This window comes from Scyliorhinus torazame, chromosome 11 (assembly GCF_047496885.1).
Source record: "Scyliorhinus torazame isolate Kashiwa2021f chromosome 11, sScyTor2.1, whole genome shotgun sequence".
NCBI classification, from domain to species: domain Eukaryota; kingdom Metazoa; phylum Chordata; class Chondrichthyes; order Carcharhiniformes; family Scyliorhinidae; genus Scyliorhinus; species Scyliorhinus torazame.
This window is the reverse complement of record NC_092717.1, coordinates 169,390,726-169,416,042: the sequence shown is the minus strand read 5'-3', so window position 1 is coordinate 169,416,042 and position 25,317 is coordinate 169,390,726. Positions and strand designations below refer to the sequence as shown.

At 46.9% G+C, this 25,317-nt stretch overlaps 1 protein-coding gene across 1 annotated transcript in view; it reads right to left on the bottom strand.

The window, feature by feature from the left end:
- Positions 1 to 25,317, bottom strand: part of necab1 (N-terminal EF-hand calcium binding protein 1) — a 362,049-nt gene that overhangs the window by 20,748 nt on the left and 315,984 nt on the right. The window contains exons 10-11 of the mRNA XM_072467989.1: positions 24,781 to 24,893; positions 19,840 to 19,917 (exon numbers count right to left, since the gene is read on the bottom strand). Coding sequence (XP_072324090.1) covers positions 19,840 to 19,917; positions 24,781 to 24,893 — 191 coding nt within the window. The remainder of the gene's footprint in view (positions 1 to 19,839; positions 19,918 to 24,780; positions 24,894 to 25,317) is intronic.

The following is a 25,317-nucleotide window of genomic DNA, read 5'->3' as shown; positions in this document are numbered from 1 at the left end:
CACCTGGTTCAGGTGTTTCTTTATTACATGTTTTCCCACACGTATCTCATATGACACAGGTCCTGTCCTGGCCTTGACTGTTCCTGCTGCCCATGTGGGGCTATTCCCATAATTGCTGACCCATACATTTTCACCCGTGTTGAACTGCCTTTCTCGGAGAGTGTTGTCGTGGCCCCTGCATTGTGCCTCTTGGTGCCGCTCTATTCTGCCACCTAAACTCGGGAATAATAGACTCAGCCGGGTTCGGAGTTGTCTGTCCATGAGTAGCCCTGCCGGTGCTATTCCTGTTGTGGTGTGTGGGGTTGTTCTGTAGTTAAATAGCCAGCGCGATAGTTTGGTGTCCAATGATGCTGCTGACTGTTTCTTCAACCAGACTTTTAAGGTCTGGTCGGCTCTCTGCCAAATCATTTGATGCCGGGTGGTATGGTGCCATCCTTATGTGCCGAATGCCATTCGACTTCATAAATTTTGTGAAGTCCTGACTGGTGAAAACCGATCCATTATCCGAAACTAACACCTCCGGGATACCATGAGTTGCGAACGAGGTGCGGAGTTTTTCAATGGTAGTTGTTGAATTTGCAGAGTTCATTTTATGGACGTCCAGCCATTTGGAATGGGCGTCTACTATTAGAAAAAACATTGAACCCATAATCGGGCCTGCAAAATCGACATGAAGTCGCGACATGGTCTACCTGGCCATTCCCATGGGTGCAGCGGGGATGCCGGTGGCACCTTCTGCCCTTGTTGGCATTTTTTACACCGATCTACCAATTCCGCTATGTCTGTGTCCAGGCCCGGCCACCAGACATAGCTTCTGGCCAGCATCTTCATTATTGAGATTCCAGGGTGCCCATGATGTAGCTCAGCCAGTATGGCTCGACGGCTTTGATTTGGAACTATTACTCAAGCCCCCCATAGCAGGATCCCGTCTTCCACGGTGATCTGCTCTCTTCTGTTCCAGTAAGGGTAGAGTTCCGCCTGGATCGGTCTTTTCATCTCCCAGTTAGCACCATATGTTTTATTTTTGATATAACCGGGTCCCTTTGGGTCCATAAATAAATGTTTTGTGCGGCTACTGGAAGGGTGTCCAGGAAATGTAATGTCATTACCGTTTCCTTTATTTTGGGTACTAATGGCGGGGCGTCCTGTAATGGCAGCCTGCTTAGTGCAAAGGCATTTGCCACCCAGGTTCCTGGCCGATGCTCCAGTTGATACTAGTACACCGCCAGTAGTAGGGCCCAGCGTTGGATCCAGGCCGAAGCTATTGGTGGTATTGCTTTGTCTTCTTTCAACAAACCCAGCAATGGCTTGTAGTCTGTAATTATAGTGAATTTCCTCCCGTATAAATACTGGTGACATTTCTTCACCGCAAAGATCACAGCCAGTCCTTCCTTTTCAATTTGGGCGTACTTTTGTTCTGCTGCTGCCAGCGTCCTGGAAGCAAACACTATAGGTCGATCCTGTCTGTTTTGCCCTCTGTGTGCCAAAACTGCACCAATGCCATAAGGAGACGCATCGCACGTGAACACCAACTCTTTCCTGGGGTCGTGTGCCAAGACGTTCTCGGAGGGAAGTTGTTCTTTTATCTTCTTGAAAGCCCGGTCTTGGCGGATGGATCACTCCCAGACTTGCCCCTTTTTTAGTAATTGGTGTCGGGGGTCCAAGATGGATGCTCTGTTCTGTATGAATTTTCCATAATATGTCACCAGTCTTAAAAAAGACCTTAACTCCTGGATTGTGGTGGGGGCATCTTTAATGGCCCTCACCCGATCCTCCAAAGTGTGTAGCCCTGATTTGTCAACCCTGTACCCCAGATAGGTTACTTGAGGTGCTAGGAAAACACATTTCTCCCTCTTTTGGCGCACGCCTGCTGCTGAAATCCTCCTAAGGACTTCCTCCAGGTTTTACAGGTGTTCTGCCATTGTTTTTCCTGTAATGAAGACGTTGTCCAGGTAAATGGTGACTTGTGGTAGCCCTACAGTATATTCTCCATTGTCCTCTGGAATACCGCACAAGCTACCCTGAAGAGTAATCTTGTATACTGAAAAAGGCCCTTCAGGATGTTTATCGTTGAGAATTTTTGGGACTCTTCATCCAGCTTCAGCTGTAGATATGCGTGGCTCATATCCAGCTTATAACCGGGTCCCTTTGGGTCCATAAACAAATGTTTTGTGCGGCTACTGGAAGGGTGTCCAGGAAATGTAACGTCATCACCGTTTCCTTTATTTTGGGTACTAATGGCGGGGCGTCCTGTAATGGCAGCCTGCTTAGTGCATCGGCATTTGTCACCCGGGTTCCTGGCCGATGCTCCAGTTGATACTAGTACGCCGCCAGTAGTAGGTCCCAGCTCCAGAATAGGAGTCTTTCAGCCAGCTTTGCATACAAATCCTCAATCTGGGGAACTGGGTATTGTGGCGATTAACCGTTTCTTTGAAATCGCCACAAAGGCGGACCGAGCCATCTGGCTTAAGGATAGGCACCATGGGTGCCGCCCACTCTGCAAACTGGACCGGTTTTATTATTCCCTCACGCTCTAATCGTTTTATTTCCAAAATGACTTTCTGCCTTAATGCGAAGGGTACTGGTTGGGCCTTGTAGAATTTTGGGACTGCCTCTGGATCTACATGCAATGTCGCCTTTGCTCCCTTTATTGCTCTGAGCCCTTCTCGGAAAACCTCTGGGTATTTGCACATGAGTTCACTCAGGCGGCCATTTTCCAGCTGGAAAATGTTTACCCAATCCAGCAGGATCTCTTTTCGCCAGTTTTGTCCCAATAAGCTTGGCCCCACACCTTTCACTATCATTAAAGGCAGCCTAACCAGTTGCTCTCCATAGGCCACAGTTACATGCGTTGTGCCCAACACTCTCAGTGGTTCCCCTGTGTATGTCCTCAGTTTTGCCAAGATCCTCGTTAGGAATAAGGGTTGGATTCCAGTGCAAATTTTATTGAATACTGTTTCCCCCATCACTGATACGGCTGCTCCAGTGTCGACTTCCATCAGTGTGGGACGTCCATTCAACCTTATGGATGACTTAATGGGTTTTGATTTCACCAACGTTACACAATTTAGTTGTTCCTCATCGGAGGTATGTGGAGTTTCTAGGATATGCATTCTCCTGTACCCCAGCCTACTTGACATTCTCCAAGATGATGGTTTTGGGCTTCTATTTCTCCTTTCTGGCTCCGATCTCTGCCAACAACTACAATATTTTGCCGGGCGAAAGGCTGCAGGGGCTTCCGTCTGGCTGGACCTAATTGTCCCTTGCTTGGGAGGGCTTCTGCAAGTGGGCCTGGTTAACTTAGTATCCGCTTTGTTCCTGAGGGTGGCTATGCAGTTGCCTATCCCCCAGCGGTAGTCCCTTAACTTAGTTTCACTGGTATGGACGTCTACCTCCATCGGATACCCTGTAACTCATGCGCTCCGCTTATCGCTTTTTCTAAGGATAAAGCCAGCTGCAATGCTTGTTTGCAATCCAGCTCATCCTCTGCTAACAGACGTTTCTGTATTGCTAAATTATTTATTCCACATATCAAACGTTCTCGGAGCATCTCATTTAGCATCAGGCCAAATTCGCAAGCCTCTGCTAATCGCCTTAATCTTGTTAAAATGTTTGTAACTGACTCCCCAGTGTCTCGGAATGCGGAGTAAAACAGGTACCTTCGCAGAATCAGAGGTGGCTTAGGGTCATAGTACTCTTTTACTAAGTCCGTTAATTCCTGGAAAGTTTTCGTGTCCGGTGCCTCCGGAAAAGTTAGACTGCATGTAATGGCAAAGGCTGCTGGCCCACACATTGCTTTTCATCCAGAATTATATTGTTTGCTCTAAAGAAGTACTTCATCCACTCTACATATTGGGCCCAGTCTTCCACTGCAGGGTCAAAAGGGTCCAACTTTCCAAATGAAGACATTTTGCCTGTCAGTGGCTTACCCTCAATATGCGGCAGCTGCTGACGAGCAGGTTTCTTCGGATCGTTCCGTTTTCCTCATCGCCACTGCAATAAGTTCACGGAGGCAGAAGTCACGTCATCAGAATACCTTTTATTTACAAACCCAACAGCTGAACAACCATGACCATTCAGTCTGCTGTCTACACCGGGAGTGCAGAGGATCTGGCAGTCCCTGTTATACACACAGAAAGGGGTTCCCTGATTGGGCCACTAATCAGGGAACTTGTATTCTAATTGGCCAATCTCAAAGGCCTGGCCTAAGTTATTACATCAACATAAACCCGAACACCTTCTATGTCTTCTAATTACTTGAGTCTTCTAGTTGCATCTGTTAAAAACCTTGAGACGCATCAAGTTTGGTAAAAATTCTGTCATTGGCCATCTCTGCAGTAATGTCTTCCTTCTTTGGTATTGGATAATACTCTCTTTTTATATTGCGATTGAGATCCTTCGGATCTATAGATCTATAGTCCAAAGATGTGCAGGTGAGGTGGATTGGCCATGATAAATTGCACTTAGTGTCCAAAATTGCCCTTAGTGTTGGGTGGGGTTACTGGGGATAGGGTGGAGGTGTTGACCTTGGGTAGGGTGCTCTTTCCAAGAGCCGGTGCAGACTCGATGGGCCGAATGGCCTCCTGCTGCACTGTAAATTCTATGAATTCATGATTATCTCACCTGTAGGTTTTTTTATGCAGACTAGACAGCTAACCCAGTCAGTAGGTTGAGTAATCTTTGATAGGATACCTTGAACTTGCAATCTTGAAAGTTCAGCCTTTAGTCTGTCTTTAAGAGGAGCAGGTACCCATTTAGGTCAATGGATTACCGATTTGACATCCTTCTTCAGTTGTATCTTGTACTGAAAAGGTAACGTACCCATACCTTGAAATACATCAGGGTATTCCTGTAAGAGTTGTTGAATGTCATCTTTGAGCATAGTCGACTGACAGGTATTCAGAAAAATTCTTTGAATGAGCTTCAAATTTTTGCACGCTTGAGCTCCAAGTAAAGATGAATGAGTATCATTTACTATCTCGAATCTTATTTGTTTTTGAAAGTCCCTGTTTGTGACACTCAGGTAGCCCAAACCATGTGAGAAAATGGGATTGCCATTATAATCTCTTCATGAGCACTCTGGAGGTATCATCTCATAATGACTTTTATCTTGGACTAATCCTTGGAATTCAGAAGATTCGCAGAGGCACCTGTGTCCAGTTTGAAAGTAATTGGAATTGTGTTAATGTACACAGTAGTCATCCATTCGTTGCTAACGACATTGACTTTTTGATCTTTCGTTGCTTGAAGATCTTGTTCATATTCTTGATGAGCTGGCTTTGTTGCTTTAAAATGATTCTTGCTTGCTTGCAGATCATTCTTGATGGACGATTCAACCACACCAATGAAGATCATCACCTTCTGTGAAATTTTCGTGTATGTTGATTTCTTCTTTTTTGTCCACTGCTCTCACTTTGTAATATTTTTTTTGTGCAGGAGGAATGCAACTTGCGGATGATTGACACAGAGAAGCATAATGGTTTAACTTCTGACATCTCAAACAGCGTTTACCAAAAGCAGGGCAGTTGCCCTTTAATTGGGTGTTGCCACACCTGTGACACGTAATCACAATGTCATCATGATGTATTAGTGACGTACGCACATGCGCAGACTTTTTCTTCAACGTCCCGCCTTTCTGTGCGTAGTGTGCATGTGCAGAGCCCAAAAATGCTTGCAAAGGATAGCTTCCACACCTCACAGTCTTCTGCCTTGCCTGCGACACCATTTTGATTTTCTCTGCCTCGTGGTAGAGATTTGCGCTATTTTCCTTGGGATAAAATGCTAAATACTGACTTTTGGTCTGTTCCACAGAGATGTACTTATCAATCGCGATTTGTAACGTTAAATCATTTTGCCGAATTAATGCTTCTCTGAACATATCATCAAATATGCCATAAACTATTTGGTCTCTTACAAGTGAATCATGTAAATCTGCACAGTTACATATTTTAGCTAAGAGTTTGAGATCTGTGATGAAATTATTCACCGGTTCACCAACTTTTTGAACTCTTCTGTGAAATTGTAATCGTTCTAAATTTTTATTGGTCTGCTTCTTGCAATGTTCATTGAGCTTCGGTATAACCTGATTAAATTTTGTTTTATCTTCACCAGCATTAAAATTAAAGGAATTGAAGATTTTGATTGCTTGCTGTCCTGCCAGGGGCAGAAGTAAAGCAATTCTTCTAGCTTCTGGTACAGCATTAAAGTCACTAGCTTCTAAATAGAGCTGAAACTGTTGTTTGAACAATTTCCAATTCAAATTTAAATGACCAGTGGTCTTTAGATGTCATGGAGCTTGAACTTGGTCCATTGAAAAGTTATTTTTGTCGCAGTTTCTGATGTTGCGATGATGTCTGTAGTCGAATAGTTGATTCCAATTTTAAATTTTTTTTAAATTCTAAATCTTCACTAGACTTTCTGAAAAGCTTTAATCACTCTGGTACCATGTTATATTACCTTACATAATACATATATTACTCTTTGAACCAGCCAAGTTGATGAAAGGAACGATAGTCTTCTTTTAAAGATGAAATCATTTAATGAGTAATATAAATAATATTTGTGAGTCCTTTGTACTTAATACTCAACTAGTAAAATAAATAAAATGCAGTAAAGATAACTAACTAACTATACAATGTAATAATGAAATAACTTATAACTTCTCTCTCTAGCTATTCTATGTCTTGTCTGTGCACTCTCCTGAGCACACTCTCCCTCAAAGAGCGGGAAAATCTTTCTTATACCATCTGATAGTGAGACATCTAGTGTTGAATTGATTGTACTACTTTTACAAACATTGATCATGTGTATTAATAATATGAGATCACTACTGGCTCCTCTCTCTTAGATATGTTTCCTATAGAAAGGCTGTGAGCACCCTCAGACTCTTGAGGTGGGCAAGGACTCTGGGGTTCGATTCTCCGGAAAAATGTTGAAGTACTTTAGCAAGCGGGAATAGCTACGAGCTTCCCGGAGCTCGGCCCAGCGAGGCCGACAACGCTATTCAACGTTAATTGATCCACTTAATGAGGCCTCATAGGCTTCTCACCCCAAATGACAGCTCACCAGCTGATTCACCGGCACCGCCCTCACCAGCCCCCTAACAAGGTCGAGCAGCACTTAAGTTGCAGTTGCTCGGCCAACCCCAGCCAGCTCGCAACAATGGCGCCGAGGAGACCATTTGGGGATGCTGACCTGGGGAGAATCCTATACGCGGTGGATGCCAGGAGGGGTGTCCTGTTCCCCCGGGGGATGCTGGAGAGTGAGCCACAAGGCAGCCAGTGCTGCCTGGGATGAAGTAGCGGCAGCAGTCAACTCCGGGATTGTGACGAGGCAGACTGGACTCCCGTGCTGGAAGAAGGTCAATGACCTACACCGGGCAGCACAAATGAGTAGACACCTCTTAAACCCTCCCTCCATGCCAACCCTCCCTTCACACTCCCACCCCACGACTGTGAACCACGTGTGTGGCTAACGATGCCCTTTTTGTGTGTCCACATGATGTGCTCTCCCATAACGGCGGGAGAGGGGGAGGGGGCCCAGACTGGCAGTGGGTTGCCGGACTTGAGAATCCTCACCTCCTTCGAAGAGCGGATCCTGGAGGTAACCAGGCTTGCCGAGGACAGGGCTTTCACCAAAGTGGAGGTTGCGGATGTTGCTGAGGTGAGGAACCACCGGGTCCCATCTGGACATCCTATCAAACGTGAGTATGATTGCTGCCCGTGGCCACCGTCGCCGCCCCATGGGAAGGGTCCGGGTTGGCACTCAGTGCCCCCTCCTCCCAGTCAGAGCCTTAAATCCCTGGGGCCCAGTTTGGGATGGATGGACAGCAGGTTCGAGCCCTAGCTGCCCCTGCATCATCTGGCTCTGCTGGCCCTGGTGGTTCCCCAATGTCTGCACCAGGGTGTCAATGCCCTCGGCGATGCTCCTCAGTCACTAGGACACATCCCCCAGTGAGTGGGCTGGGCCATGCTCTGCAGTGACTCGGCAATGCCCACCTGTGACTGGGACAAGCTCTACAGCGCCTCGGCCATTTCCATCTGAGTGTGGGACAAGCTCCGCAGCGCCTTGGCCATTCCCATCTGAGAGTGGGACATAGCCGCCGCACTTCATTAAGGTTAGCCTGGTACTGAGTGACATTTCCCAAGCCTGATGGGTGGCCTGGTCCTCAGGGTGTGGGGCGGGGTCTGCCTCGAGCATCTGCAGACGTCGCAGCATCTGGCTGCATCACGTAGCACCAGCACAACTAAGGCAACCTCTGCGTCCAACATCCCTGTCATAGTGTTCAGTGTCTGTAAGGCATTGGGAGAGGGTGTTAGACTTACAAACAGCGGTGTCTCCCACCCCGGGACCATGCATTCCCCCAACGAGCAAGGAGGGGACATGAGAAGTATTTGGCAGGAAGGACGAGCAAGGAGGGGACATGAGAAGTATTTGGCAGGAAGGATCAAGGAAAACCCAAAAGCTTTCTATAGGTATGTCAGGAATAAGCGAATGACTAGGGAAAGAGTAGGACCAGTCAAGGACAGGGATGGGAAATTGTGTGTGGAGTCAGAAGAGATAGGCGAGATACTAAATGAATATTTTTCGTCAGTATTCACTCAGGAAAAAGATAATGTTGTGGAGGAGAATGCTGAGCCCCAGGCTAATAAAATAGATGGCATTGAGGTACGTAGGGAAGAGGTGTTGGCAATTCTGGACAGGCTGAAAATAGATAAGTCCCCGGGACCTGATGGGATTTATCCTAGGATTCTCTGGGAGGCCAGGGAAGAGATTGCTGGACCTTTGGCTTTGATTTTTATGTCATCATTGGCTACAGGAATAGTGCCAGAGGACTGGAGGACAGCAAATGTGGTCCCTTTGTTCAAAAAGGGGAGCAGAGACAACCCCGGCAACTATAGACCGGTGAGCCTCACGTCTGTCGTGGGTAAAGTCTTGGAGGGGATTATAAGAGACAAGATTTATAATCATCTAGATAGGAATAATATGATCAGGGATAGTCAGCATGGCTTTGTGAAGGGTAGGTCATGCCTCACAAACCTTATTGAGTTCTTTGAGAAGGTGACTGAACAGGTAGATGAGGGTAGAGCAGTTGATGTGGTGTATATGGATTTCAGCAAAGCGTTTGATAAGGTTCCCCACGGTAGGCTATTGCAGAAAATACGGAGGCTGGGGATTGAGGGTGATTTAGAGATGTGGATCAGAAATTGGCTAGCTGAAAGAAGACAGAAGGTGGTGGTTGATGGGAAATGTTCAGAATGGAGTACAGTCACAAGTGGAGTACCACAAGGATCTGTTCTGGGGCCGTTGCTGTTTGTCATTTTTATCAATGACCTAGAGGAAGGCGCAGAAGGGTGGGTGAGTAAATTTGCAGACGATACTAAAGTCGGTGGTGTTGTCGATAGTGTGGAAGGATGTAGCAGGTTACAGAGGGATATAGATAAGCTGCAGAGCTGGGCTGAGAGGTGGCAAATGGAGTTTAATGTAGAGAAGTGTGAGGTGATTCACTTTGGAAGGAATAACAGGAATGCGGAATATTTGGCTAATGGTAAAGTTCTTGAAAGTGTGGATGAGCAGAGGGATCTAGGTGTCCATGTACATAGATCCCTGAAAGTTGCCACCCAGGTTGATAGGGTTGTGAAGAAGGCCTATGGAGTGTTGGCCTTTATTGGTAGAGGGACTGAGTTCCGGAGTCGGGAGGTCATACAGAACTCTGGTACGGCCGCATTTGGAGTATTGCGTACAGTTCTGGTCACCGCATTATAGGAAGGACGTGGAGGCTTTGGAGCGGGTGCAGAGGAGATTTACCAGGATGTTGCCTGGTATGGAGGGAAAATCTTATGAGGAAAGGCTGATGGACTTGAGGTTGTTTTTGTTGGAGAGAAGAAGGTTAAGAGGAGACTTAATAGAGGCATACAAAATGATCAGGGGGTTGGATAGGGTGGACAGTGAGAGCCTTCTCCCGCGGATGGAAATGGCTGGCACGAGGGGACATAACTTTAAACTGAGGGGTAATAGATATAGGACAGAGGTCAGAGGTAGGTTCTTTACGCAAAGAGTAGTGAGGCCGTGGAATGCCCTACCTGCTACAGTAGTGAACTCGCCAACATTGAGGGCATTTAAAAGTTTATTGGATAAACATATGGATGATAATGGCATAGTGTAGGTTAGATGGCTTTTGTTTCGGTGCAACATCGTGGGCCGAAGGGCCTGTACTGCGCTGTATTGTTCTATGTTCTATGTTCTATGATTCTGCATGGCGCCCCTACCCCCCATCGGAACGCCCTGTTCATGCACACCCAGCCACAGCGGGCCCTCCTCACCGGGCTCCAGAACCTGTACCCCAGACGCCCACTCACAACATCAACCTGACCGGGCACTGGACCTCTCACCATGCCACTCACCCACCCTCTGGCCAAGACATTTCCCCCGGAGCTGTGTCCTATTCCCTGGGTGTTTGGATGTTGGCTCTTGCGTCTGTGGTGTTGCCACCCGCAGTTGTCCAGGCATTGCGGTCTGATTGGGATGCTAGGCAATGACTCCCACATGCTACATGACCTGTCCACCCACAGCAATACACACGTGTTGTGTGAAATGCTCACTTAACCATTATTGCCAATTCCCTAGAGGCCTTCAGCTGCACTGCCAGAGGCCTCGGCAGTCGGTGGGGGTTATTGGTCGTGATTCTGGCAGATGGGCAGGGATAAGGGTTGCCCCCGGAACGTGTACACAATCCAGGGGTTGGCATGCTGGTGCCACCCCCATTCCCCCTCCCCCAGCATCTCCCCCTACCCTCCCATGGAGACCCACCCCTGCGGCGTGTCCCCCACCCTCAGCCAAGGGACCACCACTCCCACCCGAGCATGGGGGCAGCAAGCCCAGCCCTCCCGGGCTCTTTGCCTGTGAGCAAACATGGCTACTCACCTTCTCAGCTCCCCACAGAAGCCCATCCGCCAGGTTCACATTTTTAAAAAGGAGTACTCATCGGCTACTACTTCCTGAATGACGATGACCGTTGGATAAGAGGTAGCTCTCATTAATTGTATGGAAATGGGGCTTAAGTGGTGATAATTGGTTTCTCGCCACGGCGAGATTCCGATTTTGGCTACGGTAGCGGGCCGGTTGCATCGCAAACTGTTTGGCACCTGCCGCAGAACTCGTTTTTGGCCTCTGCCACTATTAACCGGCCTTGTTTCGCTTGAGCGAGAACGCGACGAGGCCGGAAAATCGCGCCCTGGATCTCTGCATCGGCCCATTGAGGCCCCTCACGTTTCCTGTTACTATCCGGATGGGGTGGGCAGAGATGCCCCCCCTCCTGTGGGATAAACTATACCAACCCTATGGGCCTGGCCCTTTTCACTCGAGCCTGCCCTCGCTTATGGGCCATTCAAAATGGCCGTCAACTGCTTCCTCTTTTTCGCCATCACCATGTGTTGACTGCTGCAACCAGAATTAATAGAGTTTATTCATTTAAGAGGTGATGTTACTTCAGCGGAGTTATCACATTTTTCTATGATTCCTACAAAGAAAGTGTTTTCCAGAGAGTAACCATCTGTGTCTGTTGAAAAATTCTGTTCCAAATCTTCCTTGGATTCAACACTTCTTACATTAATCTATCTTGAAATCGGTTTAGTAGATTTAAATGCAAGTGTGGTCTGCACTGAGCAGCAAAATAGTTTAATTTGCCACATTATGAGCATTGTTTTCCTCTGGCAGGGCATTTGTTTTGTAAGTGGGAGGTTCCACACCTTGAACATGTCATGACGTTGACGTCATTATGCACGACACTTCTTTGCGCATGCGCAGATTGGCTTTCGTCCGTCTCGCATCTTTTTATGAAGTGCGCATGTGCAGGCTTACAATGTGTGTGCGCAAGATGGCTACTATCCAAAACGTGCATCTTCTTCATCTGCGACACTGCCTTAACACACTCTACCTCTTGGTGAAGTTTCACGCCCTTTACACGGAGACAATATTCTTGGTATTGATGTTTTGATTGTTGATGAACAAGACACATTTCAATCATAATTTCTCGATTTAGATCCTTTTGCCGAAGTAATCTTTCTCTAAGCTGTTCATCATTAATACCAAACATTCTTTGGTCCGGAATCATAGAACCATTCAGTGCGGAGAAGTTACAGGATTGTGCTAGCAGTCTCAGATCAGTAACAGAGCTGTTAAACGATTCAGCCTTGTTTTGCAATCTCTTCTTAAATAATAAAAGGCTCAAACGTTTCATTAGGCAGCACGGTAGCATAGTGGTTAGCACAATTGCTTCACAGCTCCAGGGTCCCTGGTTCGATTCCCAGCTTGGGTCACAGTCTGTCCGGAGTCTGCACGTTCTCCCCGTGTGTGCGTTGGTTTCCTCCGAGTTCTCCGGTTTCCTCCCACAGTCCAAAGATGTGCAGCTTAGGTGGATTGGCCATGATAAATTGCCCTTAGTGTTGGGTGGGGTTACCGGGTTATGGGGATAGGGTGGAGGTGTGGGCTTGAGTAGGGTGCTCTTTCAAAGAGCCGGTGCAGACTTGATGGGCCAAATGGCCTCCTTCTGCACTGTAAATTCTATGATTAGTTTGGATTTTACAATGGTCATCAAATTTTGAAAGAATTACATCAAACTTGTTTTGTCTTGACCCTCCGTGTACTGAAAGGAATTGTAAATCTCAATTGCATGTTGACCAGCCATAGTTAGTAGCAGAGCAATTTTACGAGCATCGGTAGCATTATTCAAATGGAAAGCTTCTAAATAAATATGGAATTTTGAACAAACGCCAGTTTACATTTAAGTTACCGGTGATCCTTAGGTGTTGAGGAGCTTGAGCTTTATCTATCAATTATGGATTCTTCGAAGTTCTGCAGTCTGAGGATGATGCTTCTCAAATCGAATAGCTTCTTAGTTTTTTCTTTTTTCTAATCTTACTAGATTATGCGAGCTAGTTTCTGTAGCCAATGACCTGGTACTATGTTATATTACTCTTTGGTAATGTATCGTTACTCTGCTTTGTAATCCAGAATGGTCTGATGGTGTGATTCTGAAGAAACCACCAATCTTAACTTAAAGCAAAACTGATTTATTGAATAACGATTGATTAATATTGAGTTTGCACCCTCCACAGAACTATAACTAGTAATCAAGTAATCTGTATTAAAGTAATAACTAATTTAAACTGCATCTGCTAAACTATGCTGTGATCTACCTCTCTTACACTCTACTGTCTAGTCACTCCTGGTTGGAAGAGCCCCAAGATCCTTTGAGTTCTCATATTTATAGTGGGATCTAGTGTTGCCCTCTAGTGGTTGTGTTACACTGAGATATAATAATTAACCCTTTCCTTGTCTATACATATCATTACATACCCCTCTCTTCTTTTTGAAGCTTGCGTTCATGCCATTGTGCTCTATCACTGTTTGCCCAGTCCTTCTTCTGGACAAACTTGTTGGCTTCCTCCGGAGATTTGAAATAATGTTCCTTCCCGTGGTATGTAACCTATAGGTTGGCAGGGTACAGCATGCCAAATCGCACCCCACTTTTGTACAGGGCGGATTTGTCATTTGAATCCGGTCCGACTTTTGACCAGGTCTTCTTCAATGTCTTGATACAAGCGGATGGAACGTCCTTCCCATTTGCATCCTCTCGCGCCTTTCGCCCACCACAAGATCCACTCTTTGTCCTGGTATTTGGGGAGCCCCTCGATCATTGCATGCGATAGCTCCCCCACTTTGGGCCGCTGCCAAAGCCCCCTGTGGGCAGTCGACCTCTGGGGGCTTGGCGAAGCCTTCCTCGCCGACCAGCTTCCCGAGCATCGCCACTGTGTACTCCTTTGGGTTCCTCGCCTCTGTTCCTTCCGGCAGACCCACGATTCTCAAGTTCTATCAACGCGATCTGTTCCCCTGGTCGTCAACTTTATCTTCTGAGTTCTGATCAGACTCGCCACCTCGGCGTCGAGCACTGTGATCCGGTCCCTTTGGTCCATAGTGGCCTCTTGCTGTTGTCCCTGGGCTTCTAGCATCTGATCCATCTTGGAGACTGCTTCCCTCATGGGGGGTCGTCGTAGTCTCCACTGCTGTTTTGACGGCTGCCAGCAGGTCTCTTCTCAATTCCTCCCTGTGTCACTGAAGCTCGGAGGTGATAAAGCCCGTAAGCTTGTCCATCAGCGCCTGGGTCTGCGCTGGGAGCTCTGTGGGGTCGGCCCACCCTGGTTTCATTCCACCGCGTGTGGCTGAGGTTTCCCTCCCCTTTCTTTGCTGGCTTTTCGCATCGGCGGCTGATTTTTTCCCATTCTTCTTGTCAGTGTGGTTGCCGGAAGCTAGGCTTGGGGTTTGTAGGTACTTTTGGTGCCCGTTTGCTGGGGTTAGAAGGCTGTAGTCGAAGATGTTATGTCAGAGCCACCTTTTATGCGACCGCTCAGCTCATGGCCACCACCGGAAGCCCCAGTTTAAACTTATGCATACAACTCTAATTATGTTCAGTGCTGGTTCAAATGAGATGCATCCGTCCCCTTCTGTTCCATGTCGTGGCAGTTACTTCAGATACACACATAGAATTCCTACAGTGCAGAAGAAGACCATTTGGCCTCTCGAGTCTGCACCAAACCTCTGAAAGAGCACCCTAACTAGGCCCAATCACCTGCCCTAACCCTGCAACCCCACCTAACCTGCACATATTTGGACACTAAGGAGCAATTTTAGCATGGCCAATCCGCCTGACCTGCACATCTTTGGACAGTGGGAGGAAACCGGAGCACCTGGAGGAAACCCACTCAGACACGGGGAGAAAGTGCAAATTCCACACAGTCACCTACAGCTGGAATTGAACTCAAGTCCCTGACGCTGTGAAGTAGAAGTGCTAACCACTGTGCCACCGTGTTGCCCATGGCATGCGAACTGCTCAGGCATACATATTGGCGAGAAAATTCTTCCACCAATATTATTTGGGGGAAAAGATGTTGGAATCTGCATTTACATCAAATACTTTCATTTATATTGGGCGTGATTTAATGGCCTCGTCGCACCCGACTTGGTATTGCGGTTCACAAGGTTCAACCGAACCTCGCGAGACATTGCGACCTGGATTTTACCCTCGCTGGGCGCGAATCAGATTTGCATATTTAAATGAACCAATAGTCTAATTTAAATATGCATTCACCGGATTCTCTCACCACACGTGACCTGATGGCCTGGCCTGGGAGACTTCACCAAGGTGCCATTTAGTACTGGTCCACACAAATGTGGACTAGTCGTAACGACACCTGGGGAGTTCCCCAGACCATTGTAGACCCTTGGGTGGTCGGGGCAGGACAGAGTGGCACCCTGGCATTAGCGCTGACACCTGGGCACCTTGGCACTGCCATACAAACACCCTGGCAGTGCCAACCGGTGCTGCCCAGATGCCAGATTGCCCATGTCAGGGGTTGAGCCAGAGGGTGCCTTGCCATAAGAGGTGGGTTGAGGTGGGGCTCGATGACCCTGGAAGAGGCAAGTTGGGTGAAGTGAGGCGGTCCGGAGGCTGTGGTAGGATCGCTGAGGTAGGGGGAGTGGGGTTGACAGATCTGGATGCCTTTAAAAATGGTGTCCCGATCCGCGAGTACTCTTTCTGCACTGATGAGATGAGGATCCACCGGATCTCACCCAGAGGACTTGTCAAGTGTGAGTTGTTAATGCCATTCAGACTGACCCATCCATCCCAATGACCATGTGTTCATCCTTCCACAGGTCCTTAAGCTAACGGCGCCAGCCCATCAGGTGAGGTCCCCTCCTCCTGCCTCCTATAAGACCACCTCTGAGGAGAGGTGTTTAAAAAAAGGAGGTCGGCAGAAAGCGGGTAATTATAGGCCGGTAAGCTTAACTTCGGTTGTAGGGAAAATGCTGGAATCTATCATTAAGGAGGAAATAGCGGGGCACCTGGGGGGAAATTGTCCCATTGGGCAGACGCAGCATGGGTTCATAAAGGGTAGGTCATGTCTGACTAATTTGGTAGAATTTTTTGAGGACGTTACCAGTGCAGTAGATAACGGGGAGCCAATGGATGTGGTATATCTGGATTTCCAGAAAGCTTTTGACAAGGTACCACACAAAAGGTTGCTGCATAAACTAAAGATGCATGGCATTGAGGGTAAAGTGGTAGCATGGGTAGAGGATTGGTTAACTAACAGAAAGCAGAGAGTGGGGATAAATGGGTGTTTCTATGGTTGGCAACCTGTAACTAGTGGGGTCCCTCAAGGATCAGTGTTGGGCCTGCAGTTGTTCACAATTTACATAGATGATTTGGAGTTGGGGACCAAGTGCAATGTGTCAAAGTTTGCAGACGACACCAAAATGAGTGGTAAAGCAAAAAGTGCAGAGGATACCGGAAGTCTGCAGAAGGATTTGGATAGGTTAGGTGAATGGGCTAGGGTCTGGCAGATGGAATTCAATGTTGCCAAGTGTGAGGCTATCCATTTTGGGAGGAATAACAGCAGAATGGATTATTATTTAAACGGTAAGATGTTAAAACATGCTGCTGTGCAGAGGGACCTGGGTGTGCTGGTGCACGAGTCGCAAAAAGTTGGTGTGCAGGTGCAACAGGTGATTAAGAAGGCTAATCGAGTTTTGTCTTTCATTGCTAGAGGGATGGAGTTCAAGACTAGGGAGGTTATGCTGCAATTGTATAAGGTGTTGGTGAGGCCACATCTGGAGTATTGTGTTCAGTTTTGGTCTCCTTACCTGAGAAAGGACATATTGGCACTGGAGGGAGTGCAGAGGACATTCACTAGGTTGATCCCAGAGTTGAGGGGATTAGATTATGACGAGAGGTTGAGTAGACTGGGACTGTACTCATTGGAGTTTAGAAGGATGCGGGGGGGGATCTTATTGAAACATATAAAATTATGAAGGGAATAGATAGGATAGATGCGGGCAGGTTGTTTCCACATAAGGGGAAGTAGATTTAGGACCGAGTTTAGGAGGAACTTCTTCACCCAAAGGGTTGTGAATCTCTGGAATTCCTTGCCCAGTGAAGCAGTTGAGGCTCCTTCTTTAAACGTTTTTAAGAAAAAGATAGATACCTTTCTAAAGAATAATGGGATTCGGGGGTATGGTGTACGGGCATTACGGAGAGTGGAGCTGAGTCCACAAAGATCAGCCATGATCTCATTGAATGGCGGAGCAGGCTCGAGGGGCCAGATGGCCTACTCCTGTTCCTAATTCTTATGTTCTTATGAGAGCTCCGAGGATGCATCACAGATGTCATCCCACCCTCCACCAGCACAGAGAACGCATCTCGGTGGGCAATGTTATTGTTCAGGCTTCTGGGGCACATTCTGGTGAGCACTCTTCTATGATTCTATTTACATGGGTAAGATGGGTATAGAGGGTTATGGGCCAAGTGCGGCAACTGGGACTAGCTTAATGGTAAAAACTGGGCGGCATGGACTGGTTGGGCCGAAGGGCCTGTTTCCATGCTGTAAACTTCTATGATTCTACCTCACAGTCGCAGATGCACATCAGGTGGAGGCAATAATGCCCAGGCAAGACAGCAGTTGGAGATCTGTTGGATCCCTGGACCCAGCTGGGTGCAAGTCAGATGCTGAGCCTCTGGAACATGTTTACCTGAAGATGATGCAGAAGTTAGAATATGGCCGTGATAGTCACAGAGAGATGTCAGCGACACTTGAGCAGGTCAATAGCTGATTGGAGGAGTCCCAGAGGCTGTAGGCGCAGGCAATTCAAGACCGAGGCCAACACTGCTAGGGTGGCGGCTGCAGTGGAGAGCCTGGTGCATGACGTCAGCAGCATTAGTAGAGGTGTCTAAGGCGTGGTGCAGTCGGTGACGGCCATGGCTGAGGGCCTCGTTAGACTGTCCAACACGCTGGGGGATGTGACTCAGTACCAGGCAGACCTTGATGAGGCACTGCAGGACATGTCCTGGTCTCAGATGAGAATGGCCAAGGCACTGCGGAGCTTGTTCCAGTTCCAGGTTGGCATTGCTGAGGCACTACAGAAAGTATCCCAGTCACGGATGAGCATTGCCGAGGGCGCCAACACCATGGCGAGGACATTGGGGAGCCTCAAGGGCTGGCACAGCCACATGATGCAGGGACAGCTGGGACTTAATCGAGTTGATTGGTTGAGGTGAACCCCAGGACCCTATGGACATCAACCGAGAGGAGGGGGCGCTGGATGACAACCCGGACCCACCCAATGGACTGGCGAAGGGAGCCACCAGCTCCCCCGAATTCCACCTCTCTGACGAAGCCGTGTCTCGCAGTCAGCAGCTGGAACAGGGTGATATGGCTGTGTATTTGTCGCCATCAATTGAGCTGAGTACCTCTGGCCCCAGAGGATGCCCACAGGACATGATGAGCACCTGGCTGCCACCACCTCTGGGCAGCACGGTAGCACAAATGATTAGCACTGTGGCTTCACAGCGCCAGGGTCCCAGGTTCGATTCCCTGCTGGTCTGCACGTTCTCCCCGTGTCTGCGTAGGTTTCCTCCGGGTGCTCCGGTTTCCTCCCACAGGTTAGGTGGATTGGCCATGATAAATTGCCCTTAGTGACCAAAAAGGTTAGGAGGGGTTATTGGGTTACGGGGATAGTGCTTAAGTGGGTCGGTGCAGACTTGATGGGCAGACTGGCCTCCTTCTGCACTGAATGTTTTATGTTCTATGTTTGTTCAATGTGCATCCTGGGTATACACCTAGACACAGCGGTAGAGGAAGGAAGGCCAAGCACGTCAAAGATCACTGTGAGGGCATGCTGGGGGAGAGGTGGTAGGTAGGGGGTAAGGAAGGGAGTATGCATGTGTGGGTGCGGGAGAGGCATTGGAGGATGGAGGGGGAGGGAGGGAGGGAGGGGCACCATCGGGAGAGTAGGGCAGTGGTGTAGACTTGTCCGAGACAAATTTTTAAACCCTCAGTGTGGCGACTCTGTTTCTTTGTTTCACAATGTGGGCCGACCATCATGCCCTGCTCACACACACCCTGCCGTGGCGAGGGGGTGGCCCTGCTCACCGGACCGCACACCCTGCAATCCAGATACTCGAAGAGAACATCACCAAACCCTGGTTGCGGACATGTGCCCAGGGCTAGGGCCCATCCCCTGGGTGTTTGGAGGTTGGTTGCTGCGTCTGAGGTGCTGCATCCTGCAGTGTTCAAGCACAGTGTCCATGCATCAAGGTGTGTTTGGGATTTTAGGCAATGCGTCCCACATGCTACATGACATGCGCACCATTGAGGTTCCATGTGGGATGTGTGAAGTGCTCACTTAACAACAATTGCCAATTCCCTCTTATGAATGGCCTCCAGCCTCACGATCAGGGGCCTCCACGGTCAGTGGGAGTTATTGGTGGTTGGTGGGACAAACAGGCAGGAATTAGGGTTGCCCGGAAGGGCTACATAAAATCCAGGGGTTGGCATGGAGGATCCTCGCATGGTTGCCCCCCAGCACTGATACGCCCCTTCCCCAACTCCAAAACCCACCCACCAGCCCCGATACCCCAGCCCGTAATGGCAGCCCACCTGCAACTGAGGCTGCACACCCCTGCTTGTAAATGGAATCGGCAGTATTATGTCCAATGACATAATGCCACTAAGTAGAAACAATTTCAAGAAAATTCCCAACCATTGTATTTCATTTGCATCATCACCATACAAATCCTTTTCAATACCATTCACTTGTATATGTATTAGAATTTACAAGATTTATAGGTTTGTAGAAAAATGTAGCAAGCGAGTGAATTTATGTTGCTCATTTTCTGCAGCTGCTAAACAGTGCAGCTGACATCACTATTTCTTATTGTTTGCTATTCCATCAAGTTGATTATTCATCTAGTGCAGTCTCTAACCAGACTGTCACATTACTTACTTTTTCCAGAGATTAGTGTTTTCCCAAAATTCGTAAAGTGTAAAACGGGATTCAGCTGAAAGTTTCTGCACAGAAACACTATTGAAAAAAAACAATGATTCGCAATTAGTAAAATAATGGATATATAAAGTAGTAATTCATGAGAAATATAATCTATTATTGATGCATAATTCATGTTAACATTGATATTGAGCAGTTAAATACAACATCTAAATAAGAATGTCATTAAAATTATGGTTTATTGGAAATAATTTGTTGCATGTCTTAAACAAGCTTTAATAGTTGTGGATCACACTTTTATCTTTAAGTTAGATGGTTATGGATTCATGCCTCCACGCCAGAGACTCAAACAAAATTGTTTGGCATGACATTCCAGTACAGTACTAGTGGAGTGCTACATGGTTGGAGATTCTGGCCTGGATTTTCCCCAAATTGGGATGACTCAAGAGCCCTTTAAAAATGGCAGATGGATCCGACTTCCAGGATTCCCAACCTCGTTCATGGGCTGTGCAATTTTCAGAAGTGCCTTTTAATGGTGAAGGATGATTTGGTTCTAAATCCTGCAACTGGCACTCCCGACCTAGCTGGCTTTGTTGTGGAGATAGGTGTATCCTACTTTTTGGCAATAATCATGTAATTGGGCCAACCAGGTTTTTAAGAAGTCCTGGTTCTTGTCCCCTCAGAGGTATAATGAACATAGTGACAATTGGATATGTAAATTTAAAAAGTCATTTGTTCATTACTTTTCACTCTATTAAAAAAACTATTTTACTACAGGACAATAAAAAGGTCAATCACCCAGACCCTTTAAAGTATCAATAACAAACTACAGGCACCTGAAACTTCTTCAGCCTGTGTAAATAAACATTGTGAAATTGACAGCAGAGATCAAAGACCCAGAGCTCTCAATCAAGAAATGTTTTCTCTGAGGCTCAGGTATTTCATCAGAGTAATGGATGCCTGGGTTATAGGGCAAGAATACATAATGCAGCATTGAGGTCATGAATGGTCAGGGGGTGGTTGGAGGGGCACATCCTGATATGGGGGCCATGAGGTGGCATGGGGAGTGTGTGGGGGCAAGAGGTGAGACCTTTCTCTTTTATTTAAACTGGGATGAAGTCCCAGAGCATCAACACAAGCCTCTGCATATCCTTCACTGTCAAGTGACCTGACTACAGTATGCCCTTGCACATCTACAATGAAGATTTGTGGATTTTCCCAGCATCCACTACTCACCTTGCTGATGAAAATTCAGTTGTCTGCCTTTTGGATGAGATATAAAATATGGTCTATTCTCTCGGGTGGACAAAAAAAATCCCACATTATTTCAAAGAAGAATAGGAGAGTTATCCTTAGTGTCGTGATCGATGTTTACCCCTGAAAGAATGTCATTTAAATAATTAACTAAATATTTGGTCATTATCACATCACCGTTTTATAGGAGATTCCTGTTTGCAAATTGACTGCTATGTTTCCTGTAGTACAAATGTGTTTAGAATTCAAAAATATTTCAGCTGCTGTTATGCACTTTGGGAGATTCTGAGCTGTGTGGAGCTCGGAAGGGTCCAGCAAGGGTAAAGCACAACGGGAAATAAACTGCTTTAGTAATGAAACTGAAAGGCAGGAAAACCTTCAAACAGTGAAATTGAATAGATATAGTCATGCCTTGTTGAGAGACTGGTGCTGACATCATTCCTTCAGAGTGTGACTTCATTGTTTGACAGGTGATTTCCAACTTCTATCTTGAACTTTATTTGTCATGATCTCTACTTCCCATGGTGATGTTTGTGAGGGTTTCCAGGATGGAAGGCATAGTGATCACAACGATACACGGACCTCTTTGGAAGAACTAAACTAATTTTATTAACACTACTAAATTTGAGTTCAACACTTATTCTGAATAGCAAACATACATGTAAGAATTAAATGACATTAACTAACACTATCTCTATCTACTAACTATAACTATTATATCTTAACTACCTCTGCAATACACTATGAATCTTGGGCGGGATTCTCCCAACGGGCAGCTAAGTGCCGACACCGGAGTAAAAACGGGAGTGGGCAGCACGGTAGCATAGCGGTTAGCGCAATTGCTTCACAGCTCCAGGGTCCCAGGTTCGATTCCCGGCTGGGTCACTGTCTGTGCGGAGTCTGCACGTTCTCCCCGTGTGTGCGTGGGTTTCCTCCGGGTGCTCCGGTTTCCTCCCACAGTCCAAAGATGTACAGGTTAGGTGGATTGGCCATGCTAAATTGCCCTTAGTGTCCAAAATTGCCCTTAGTGTTGGTTGAGTGGGGTTACTGGGTTATGGGGATAGGGTGGTGTGGGCTTGGGTAGGGTGCTCTTTCCAAGAGCCGGTGCAGACTCGATGGGCTGAATGGCCTCCTTCTGCACTGTAAATTCTATGAAATACTCCGATATCTGCGCCCGTTCCGGGACCCCATTCTGCGGCCCACAGGGAGCTACGATGGCGCTGGAGCGGCCTATGTTGCTCCAGCTGCCGATCCCGGCCTGAACCCGGCACCACGGGTTCCGCGCATGGGCCGGCGCCAACTAGCACATGCGCAGTGGCTTTCTTCCCCGCGCCTCCCCGACGCCAAATGGCGCAGGGCTACAGAAGCCGGCGCAAAGGAAAGGAGGCCGGGGGGCAGAGAGGCCGGCCTGCTGATCGGCGGGCCCCGATCACGGGCCAGGTCACTACGGAGGGCCCTCCCCCCCTGGGGTCGGACCCCCAGGCCGCCCCCGGACCCTTCAACGCCGAGGTCCCGCCGGTTCAGAGGATGTTAGAATGGTGCAGGCGGGACTCGGCTTTTTGTTGATGGCCGCTCGGCCGATCAGGGCCAGAGAATCGGCGCGTGAGCCCGTGCCGGCCCCGGCCGGAGAGTCGGCGCATACCCCGACCAGCGCCGCGCCGCCGATTCTCCGCGCTGCGGAGAATTACATCTCCTTCCCAAGCCCAAGAGCCAGTGCTGTCCCTTAGCTCCCTCCAGTGGCTAGGCTTAACATAACATTAACTCTTCACATGCTGTACATTTGTAAAATGTCATACTTCCCAGCTGTCAGTCTTTACTGCAGCAAAGGAACAGCTTCTGAAGTGCAATCTTGGGCCTCTGATGAGGAACAGGACAAACAGCAACAGGAGTAAAACCAATAGCCCTTTCCTCAGCCACATGTCACTGCACAAGACAAAAGGGATGGACACAGTGATCCAGCACAAAGGAGGCAAGACATCCAACACAGTCTTCAGGCAGTGAATTATCTGTATTGACATGTATGAGCACCAGTGCCTCAGGAGACTCAATCTTTCATGGCAGGATGTTGCTGATATCTGCAAGCTTCTGTAACACAATTTCCTTCCCAGTGGCCCAGATGGACACATTTTGCCAGTTGTCATGAAGATGGTTTTCATTAGAGAGCACCCCTCCCACCCCACAACCACCACCCAACTCAATTGCCACTCCATATAGTTCCCCACTCTTCTCTGTAAGGAAAGCAAAGAATGTGAGAAATGAATTGTGTGGAGATGAGGCTTGGCACTTGAAAGTGTTATGCCATTCACCTTCCATACCCTCTTGTGGACCTTGAACCTATTGGGACATTGTATCCAGGTTTGAATGACCACGGATCTGCTTATTTCATCATTGCCTGCTTGGTTTGAGAGGTTGGCCTTTTCCTCCCATCTTTGTGAAACATCTCACTTCAGTCCCTCAGCTCATGCAGCAGGACTTCAAGGTAAGAGTCAGAGAACCAGGGTTAGCCTTCCTATTCCTTTCCATTTCTATGGTTGCTGAAGTCTCAGAAATCCATGACCAGTTGAGTCTTTCTGACTAACGCCAGGGCTCCTTTTATCTAGAAATCTTTCTTTTGCCAGATTTGCTGCATCACCCTGCCTACCCTCTCTGATGTACTGGAAACTCAGAAGCAGGATGTTTATATCTTGACTATGTTAAAGAATCACACAAAGCTTGCCTCAGTCACAAATGGGTACCTGACCCAATACCCCCCCCCCCCCCCCCCAATACAATGCATGTAGGTCTGTTTGGAGAAAATACTGTCAAAAAATAAGTTGTGCCTTTAGATTCCGTATCATCATAAATCTTGATGTCACTAGAGGTTATTTTTTGACAAATGTTTGCTCCCAATGTAGAGCACATGCTGGAAAAATGATGAACATGCACCCCAAAATGTTCTAACCATTGATTTAAATAAATGGGGACATCATGGAACATGTGCCTACCACAAGGGCAAGGCTCCTTATCAATAATTACATTTTGTCAAATTGTTCCTGAAAGTAAAGGTGAAGATGATAGATGAAAAATCCCCAACATCACATGTGTCTTAAACTCTCCCACTCTTTCATATTTGGTTATTGATTTTTAAAACATTTGACACAACCTACTCAAAAAACTCATTAGTGTAAAACAAGATCAGGGGCAATTGTATTAATGCGCCTCTGAAAGAGTTTTTAAATAAACAACTTTAGTTGTGCTCTTAAATTCCTTCAGTGGACAACGCCCTGTTTAAGTAAGGGATTGTCACTTTTTGTATAATCCAGAACTGGTGGAGTATGAATTTAAAAATATAACTATATGGAATGTGTCTAGTCAAATGTGCATGTAGTATTTTATAAACATTTAACAATGGAAAACTAAGCCACGGTTGTCCAATTTCTCTTTATTAAAATGATGTGAGTATGAGGCATTCCTGAAGCTAGCTGAAAATCAGATGGATGTCACTCAAAGTTAAGTGTTACCAGAGCTGTTTCAGAACTTGTACATAGAAGAGCCAAGTTTCCTATTGCCTTTTTATTCCATCTACTGCTGTTAGAATTGGCTGCTGTGTAAATTGAGTATAAGAGGTGTAAATCATAGTTCAATATAAATACTGGAATAAACTTTACAGAGTCGCAAAGATGAATTTCACAAAGATCTCATACTTACTGCAAACACCCTGTTTGTGCAGTTGCAGATATCACATACTGCCTCAAAGCTAAACGGAATTCCTCTAGTTCTTCTTCTAGTACAGACATCTGCCGCTGAACAATAAGAATGTGCTGTGGAAAAAACAATTTGCACATTAGCAAATAAACATATTAAAACCATTATTGTCAATTGCAAATAAATCAGTGCTGTGCTATTAAAATTGATATTATTAAGCTTTTGTTGTGCTCTGACTACTTACCTATTTTTTTTCAGAAGCACATTAGTTATAAAAAATGTGTCTATATAATTAAACTTAATTCTTATCACAAGGTTATTGGTTAGATTTGGCTTTTACTAACTGAGAATGTTTAGCACTGGGGCATGAGATATATCATTTGAAATGAAAATGTAATCTCAAAAAGGAAATAAAATCTGATATCGACTAGTTCTCTTTCTTGAATCAATTTACTGCTGCAGTTTACGGAATATCATTGGCAAGCTGCAGAGGTCTAACCATTGTTGGTGTACAATACATTACCCATTCCTTCTCATTGA